General features: G+C 39.9%; 1 protein-coding gene across 1 annotated transcript; it reads left to right on the top strand.

Moving 5' to 3' along the window:
• Window positions 1–480: 480 nt before the first annotated feature.
• LOC122564792 (tumor necrosis factor ligand superfamily member 15-like) lies at window positions 481–4,197 on the top strand. Its single transcript, XM_043720027.2, has 4 exons — window positions 481–817; window positions 1,215–1,242; window positions 1,362–1,406; window positions 2,426–4,197. The coding sequence occupies exons 1-4, from the start codon at window positions 626–628 to the stop codon at window positions 2,854–2,856; spliced, it is 696 nt and encodes a 231-aa protein (XP_043575962.2). The 5' UTR covers window positions 481–625; the 3' UTR covers window positions 2,857–4,197.
• The last annotated feature ends 3,937 nt before the right edge of the window (window positions 4,198–8,134 follow it).

The raw sequence follows: 8,134 nt of genomic DNA on the forward strand, positions 1-8,134 counted from the left end.
ATTTGTTGCCTTTGGGGTTCCTGTAAAATGCTAAACTGAGTTCGGGCTTCTCCAGAATAAAACAAAAGCAGAATTGGAAAACGACAGGGGCTGAGCAGAGACTAGAACACTTTTTTTTTAAAAGGGGCATTTCAATTGCACCCGGAAAATAAATAAATACGCAAAATTATAATAAACCCGAAAGTGAATTCCCCCTCGCTCACTACTCTTTCTAGTACAGTGTAAGAAGATCATGTGGGTGTTTGAAAAATTATTTGATGTGAAGACAATACTTTCACTCTTGGTGCTTTTTAGCTCCGACTGGCCTCCACTCTATTATCAATTTGGGGAGATTTGTAAACTAGATTGTTGTTGTTTATTGATCAGGTCTCCAGTTGAAGGGACTTTCCGGGTTTTCACTTCGGGAGCGGAGGGGGAAGGGGTGGCCGGATAAAATGTAACATTTAAAAAAATACACACATACACATACAAACAGCTAGCTGCGAGTTTCGTATCGTAGGCGGCATTCCCTGTACGGATTCCCCACGTCACAGTTCCTTTGGAAAGCTGCAGTTTATATGTCGGGGAAGCTAAAGGCAAAAATCAAATCGCCACCTCTCCGAGCAAAGCCAGAGCCGTCGGTGAGATGAGAGCCACGGAACGGATGGACACAAACGGCGAAGACGCTGTGGTTATGGTGGGGCAGGCGCCCAGGGTGAGGCTACAGGACACTCAGTGGAGACGCGCTCGCCTGGCGCTCGCCTGCTGCGTGAGCTGCTGCTTGCTCCTGGCAACGCTGAGCGCCTACCTGCTGGTCAAACAGCTGCCTGTCCAGGAGGTGAGACAGAGACAGCTACTTCCCTCCTCACTCAGACTTTCTAACCAATTCTCTCCACAGATGCTGGTGTGCTTTTCCAGCAATTTCTGTTTTTGTTTCTGTGTCAGCAAGCTGCAATTCTAAGTTTGCCATTTTAAAGCTTCGTGTTCTACACTTCAGGTGTTCTACACTACACTCATTCTGAATGTTCTCTTAAACTAGACAGCAATGGCCAACTTTAAATGTGCTCTTGATCCAGCTTGGCATTGATTGTAATGTTACTTTCTTGCTTGTAATTTTATATTTTGGTTTGGCCTTAAAGTATAAGAATGTCAGTATTGAATGTCTCCCTTGTTTCAAGCAACTTTTTTTCTATGATGTACCAATTCCCTCACACCACCCATTTCTTTCGTTTCAGGCTGGGCCACAGAATTCCGAAATGATTGGTTAGTATTTTTTTCAACCAACTTTATGTGTATTGAAAAAAACTGGTTCTTCCTGTATTCTTGTCGTGGACTGAGTTCCGTGATGCTGACAAAACTTCCTCTTTTATTCCCCCCTCCAGCACCACCGTTGGACATCACTGAAAAACCCAGGGCTCATCTGACAGGTCAGAGATGTCGCTGTTTTTATTTTATTGTTTGTCTGATGGGAACTCATACAAAAGCAGTTATAAAAGTATATATCCATAACAAGCGTGTATCGTAGGATTAGTAGGTTGCGCTGAAATATTAAGATATATAGCAACCCTAACCATTTCTGCCAAATTCAAATCTGAATGTATCTGTAATATTATATGTAATCCTCCACTGTAATCGATACTAATGAGTTATTCACTTCATTCAGACTTTGCAATAGTCCTGCTTATTAATATTTCCCTTTATTCTTGTCACATTCTGACCATCATAAATAGTTTAGAAAATACAGATTTGTCCAACATTGTAATGTTAATGTTACATAGATTGTTGGATTTTGAAGTCTATGCTTGTCCTGGTATTAGTACTAAATGCTTTGTTCAGTAATAGCTTCCTGAGTCGTTAAGTCTTCTAGTAAGTGTTTCCCTTTGTGATACTTTATGAATATTTGCCATTAGATTTTGTCCAAGCGTCACTGAGTTTGTTTTCATTCCAATAAATTTGCAGGCAGGTTAGTTTAACATTCAGTGCAATGATTCAAAATATGTCTAACAAGCAAATATAGTTGCGAATGTTTCAAACTCAAAAACGTCTGATTTTCCACAATCAAGAATTAGAAAGTGTTAAGTTGCAATGTAGAAGACATATTTCCTCATAAGAGTGACTGTTCTGTCAGAAGATAATACATTCAGCATTGAATTGTTTTCATTTTGATAGGTTCAAATGCCAACTTGACTTCTGCACCCTATGGCAGTTGTCATAGCTAGTAGCTAGAAATGGTTAGTAGATTTTGTGCTAACAATTAACCAATAATCTAAAATCATACAAAACAGACCTAATCTTTTTGTTAAAGTACATTTGTTTATGGGCACGTAAAGCTTATCTCAAATTAAGACATTAAGTATTATTTCAGAGACCAATGGATATTGGTTTTATCAAAATCTTTTTAAAAATTAAACAGGAGAACTTCAAGTAACCAGATTTACATTTTTAGTTTTAGCCAAAGAACCTTCGTCTCCTGAAATCGATGGTCAATTTTCTGCTCTGCAGTGGGAAGATAAGAATGGACTTGCTTTCACAGAAGGCCAGCTAATCTATCAGAAACCAGCGCTCATCATTCCGAAGAAAGGAACTTACTTTGTTTACTCCCAGGTCTCATTCAGAGACACTAGACGAGGGGTTAGAAACACTACTCATATCACTCTTATCATTAGCAAGTTAACCTCAAGTTACCCTGAACCCACACTGTTACTGAGTTCCACCAGATCTCTCTTTGGAAATGAAAATCATTGGAAGGTGACCATTTATTTAGGAGCTATATTCCAGCTACAAAGTGGAGACAGGTTAGTAGTAAATGTCAGCAGCGTGGCTCTGGTTGATATTACCAATGATTATAAAACTTACTTTGGTGCATTTTTACTATGATTACTATGATTTATTAGGGAGGGGAATTATACCGAGAGCTGTAGGGCTACATATTACACCTTTCTTCAATTTCTATCTGTCCAATCCAATTTGACAGATACTCTTTAGCTCAGTCAGAATACTACAGAAGACAATGTGGCCCTTAGGTGAGGTTGACTCCCTCCCTTTAAACCATTACATTGTTAGCAACTGGAAAGAACCCCCAATGTTTAAAAAGTGCCCAGAATTCATATTCAGTTAAAAAAATGACACTAAAATTACAGCATAAAAGGAAGAAATTCAGTCAACAAAGTGAACAAAACAGTTAGTTTGAGATTCTGCTACATTACTGTATGTTTTTCTTCTTACAAGAAAACATTTTTAGATCAATTCATATTTTCAATTGAAGTTCTCAAATTTATGATGTGAACTTTGTTGCTATGCAATATAACATTTTCATATGTATTATTTATATACTGTTAAATGTTGGTACAACATTATAATGATGTATAGCACTTAAATATTGTGAAGCTTACAGCTGAGTACATCATTATGTAAAAATGTCTCTGATATTATTAGTTATATATGTTTGAGTTAAGAGAAAGACAAGGCTGATTGAATATTCAACAGTCGCTTCGTTTGCTGCAAATGTTATACATCATTTATTCCTCATTATGATGTACATTTAAGCTACAGATTGTGTGCATTATGTTTTATATTAAAACCGTTGTTATTTACTGAAGCATTTTACATATTGTATGATGATGTCAAATACATATGTGTATTGTAGAAATTCTTTGGAATGATTATCTTTTATTGTATTGAATCTCGATCAAGATTCCTAATTTTTAAACTAGATTGTAGGATGTAAATTCATTCAAATAGCACTAATTTCAAGTATATGTTATTCACATAGTTCAAGGAATTTACCCAGTAATTAGTCATGTCACACAAATCAGGAAGATCCCACATTTGACAATCTAATGTAGCTTTAGCAGCTGTCATGGCCCAGGTCAATGTGGGGGATTGAGTGGAATCACTCCAAGATCTTCTGATTTTCCCAATTAGGAATACATATGCTGTGAACATTGGATAAGATTAAGATCAGGTGAAATTGTGCAGTTCCACAGTTAAGTAACCCGCAAACACATTGATGTGAATAATAGTAACTGGATATGGAGGATGCCTCTAATTGTTCTGTAGTCTAACAAGGCATGAATCCTTTAACAGGAAGGGAAACAATGTGAGAAAAAATTGATTTTACCTTTCATTTAATACCATACTTTATTTCTGATTGCTAATTATAGTGATTTAATGTCTAATTAAGAAAATTAATTTTTCATTGAAGTTTAAAATCAATGACATTTTGTGAATTTTGTCTTTTTTTGCTCAACAAGCATATTTAAACATGTTTTCTAATTTTTAATGATAAAAAAAAGTATAAAAAAGTAATGTGAAGTCAGGAGAAGTCATTAATTTCTCTTCCACTTTCTCTTCAAAATTCTACAATCATCCTGTCAACAACTGGTGTATATATAGAGCTTTTAATGACGTAAAACTTTCTAAAGCACTTCTTTGGAGTATTAGAAAGCAAAGTCTGATGCAGAGCCGCATTGTTAACACATTAAGATGGGATATATTTTAAGAATGCCTTAGAGGAGGAAACATAGTCAACATGTGGGGGCAATTCAACAGGGAATTCCAGGGCCTAACACTGAGACAACTGAAGGCACATTCACAAGGACAGACCAATTAAAGTCAGGACTGCTCAGGAAGTTTAGGTGAGAAGAGTATGAAAACCTGCAAGGGTTGTGGAGCTGGAAGGGATTAACAATGGTGATTTTTTTTAAAGAAAGGAGCCACCAAAGATAGGAATGATGATGAGTTCATGGAAGTGGGTTAGTGTTTAATGCTTTGACGGCAACTTCTGGCGTGTCTTAGAGCAGATGGACTTTGTCTTTAAAAGTTATTTTTCTGATCTATGCCTCCTGCTTTAATATCGTGACCACGATATGGCAACTGAAATACTTTGCACTGTATTTTTCTTATGAAAAAGACAAGGAAAAGTAAATGAGTATTCTATTCTAACTGGTGTGAACTAGGGCATGCCAGTAGGTTTTTAGATTCTCTCAGGTTTACTTAAGTAAACTACGGACTGTCAACCAGGAGTACAATGGAATAGCTAAATGTACAGAAAATATCCTTCACAGAATCCCTGCAGTGTTAAATCAGGCCATTTGACCCTGCAAGTCCTCACTGACCCAACAAAGATTATCCCTCCCAGACGCCTACCCTATCCCTGTAACCCTGCACTTCACATGGCTAGCCCACCTAGTGTCTACATTCCTGGACACTATGGGCAGTTTAGAATGACCAATCCACCTGACCTGCACATCTTTGGATGGTAGGAGGAAACCATCCTAGACACGGGGAGAATGTGCAAACCCCAGACAGACAGTCGCCTGAGGGTGGAATTAAACCTGATCCATGGTGCTGTGAGCCATGGTGCCACCTCAATGTTCTATTGATGCAAACTACCTCGCCAACTCCAAGCTGCCTTTCCTCTCCTTAGTAACTGAATGGGCCATTGCCTCACAATATGTGCCTACCTTTCCATTAAAAGATATTCAAATCCCTCCAGTTCCATTTCTGTGCCTGCCACAGCATTGAAAGTTCTCTTACCACAGCCACAAATGACAGTCTATGTGACTGTGGTAAGCTACTCTGAAATAACTTTGTACAGGCTGGTATCCAGTCGCCAAGTCACACTTTATTTTCACGTGAACAGTCATTGACTATAGTACTGCCTCATTCAGAGACACGCACCAGAGTGTCAGCATCCCTGACATTAAATCGTTTAATGTCAGCCAGGTATCCCTGATTGAACCAGATTAACAGCTCCAATTGGGGAACTCATATTCCTTGAAATCCAGCTGGCTGACCTTGTTTACATATTCCTCTCTGCCTTTTGAACTCTACATGCGTTTGGACACCCACCTGCAACACCTGTCTGCCAATGTCCTTTTGCAAGGCCATGCAAATGTTTAGTTCCATTTTATACAGTCATGACCAGAGAATTGGCTGATGGCCTCTGTGCTTCATTCACATAATTATCTCTGGTGTCCCTGAAAAGCCTTAACTTGGTCCTCTTCTATTACTCACTGACATATTGCCCTTTGGTAATATCATCAAAAACACATAATCTTTCCATATCTATGCTAAAGCTACTTAGTCCTCCCTCAACACCATCTCCTCTATCCCCTCCATGCACTCCTATTGCCAGACCAGTTGTTTGACGTTCAGAACTAGATGAACAGAAATTTACTCCATATTGGGTACATTTTCTTTGAACTAGACCACAGTTGTTGCTATGTTGTCATGAACTCAATTGTTCGCCCTGACCACTATGGGAGGCTGAATCAAGCCATTTGCATGCTTGGCAGTGTGTTTGATTCTAAAGTGAGTATTGACCACATATTCACACCACGACCACATACTTTGAGTCTGATAACATCACACAATGTTTCATGTTCATTTTAAATTATTTGTTCATTTTTTGGGATGTGGGCGTCGCTGGCTGGCCAGCATTTATTACCCATCCCTATTTGCCCTTTAGAAAGTGTTGAGCTGTCTTCTTGAACTGCTACAGTCCACCTGCTGTGGGTTGACCCACAATGCCATTAGGGAGGGAATTCCGGGATTTTGACCAAGCGACAGTGAAGGAACGGTGCTATATTTCCAAGTCAGGATGGTGAATGACTTGGAGGGGAAATAAAAAGTGATGGTGTTCCCATATGTCTGCTGCTCTTGTCCTTCTAGTTGGAAGTGGTCGTGGATTTGGAAGGTGTTGTCTGAGATTCTTTGGTGAATTTCTGCAGTGCATGCTGTAGATAGCATACACCGCTGCTGCTGAGTGGATGCTTGTGGATGTAGTACCAATCAAATGGGCTGCTTTGGCCTGGATAGTGTCAAGCATCTTGAGTGTTGGTTGGGCTGCACTCATCCAGGCAGATGAGGAGTATTCCATCACACTCCTGACTTGTGTCTTATAAATGGTGGACAGGCTTTGAGGATTCAGGAGATCTTGGATGTAAGTTTGCTCACTGAGCTGGAAGGTTCGTTTTCAGACATTTCATCACCATACTAGGTAACATCATCAGTGAGCCTCAGGTGAAGAACTGGTGTTAGTGAACTGCTTTCTAATTATGTGTTTAGGATTCCTTGGGTTGGTGATGTCATTTCCTGTGGTGATGTCATTTCCTGTTATTTTTCTAAGAGTGATGGGATCCAAATTAATGATTTAGATTTAGATTACTTACAGTGTGGAAACAGGCCCTTCAGCCCAACAAGTCCACATCGACCCTCCGAAGAGGAACCCACCCAGACCCATTTCCCTCCATTTACCCCTTCTCCTAACACTATGGGCAATTTAGCGTGGCCAGTTCACCTAACCTGTGGGAGGAAACCGGAGCACCTGGAGGAAACCCACGCAGACATAGGGAGAATGTGCAAACTCCACACAACCAATTGCCTGAGGCGGGAATTGAACCCAGGTTTTTGCTGCTGTGAGGCAGCAGGGCTAACCACTGTGCCACCGTGCCAACCATGTGTTTGTTGATAGAGTTCCAGTTGAAATGCCATGTTTCTCAGATGTGAAGATTCAATGCAAATCTTCTCAAAACATCCTAATTCAGGAGGTCAGTTACTCACCACAATATTTCTAGCCTCTGACCTGCTCTTGTAGCCACTGCTATTATGTGGTGAGTCCAGTTGAGTCTCTGGTCAATGATAACTCCCAGGATATTGATAGTGGGGGATTGAGTGATGGAAACACCATTGAATGTCAAGGGGCATGGGTTAGATTGTCCCTTATTGCTGATGGTCATGGCCTGGCATTTGTGTGGCACAAATATTACATGCTCTTGTCAACCCAAGCCTGGATATTGTCAAGATCTTGTTGCATTTGGACATGGACTGCTTCAGTATCTGAGGAGTTGCAAATGGTGCTGAACATTGTGCGATCATTGGTGAACATCCCCATTTCTCATCTTATGATGGAGAGAAGGTCATTGGTGAAGCAACTGAAGATACTTGATTTTAGAAACTCCTAGAGGGATGTCCTGGAGATGAGATGACTGATCTCCAACAACCACGCCCATCTTCCTATGTGTCAAGTATGACTCTAACCATTGGACAGTTTGTCCCCTGATTTCCATTGATTCCAATTTTGTCAGGGCTCTTTGATGCCACATGCAGTCGAATACAGCCTTGATATCAAATGCTGTCACTCTCACCTCAT

This window comes from Chiloscyllium plagiosum, unplaced genomic scaffold, assembly GCF_037043375.1.
Source record: "Chiloscyllium plagiosum isolate Xiang-an unplaced genomic scaffold, Cpla_swu_hap1 HiC_scaffold_21, whole genome shotgun sequence".
NCBI lineage: Eukaryota > Metazoa > Chordata > Chondrichthyes > Orectolobiformes > Hemiscylliidae > Chiloscyllium > Chiloscyllium plagiosum.

Excerpts from the sequence above, each read along its gene's own strand:
- LOC122564792 (XM_043720027.2), top strand. The coding sequence starts at position 626 with ATGAGAGCCACGGAACGGATGGACACAAACGGCGAAGACGCTGTGGTT. Across the intron at positions 1,243-1,361 it reads ACAGAATTCCGAAATGATTG|CACCACCGTTGGACATCACT; the intron begins GTTAGTATTTTT and ends TCCCCCCTCCAG. Across the intron at positions 1,407-2,425 it reads ACCCAGGGCTCATCTGACAG|TTTTAGCCAAAGAACCTTCG; the intron begins GTCAGAGATGTC and ends TTACATTTTTAG.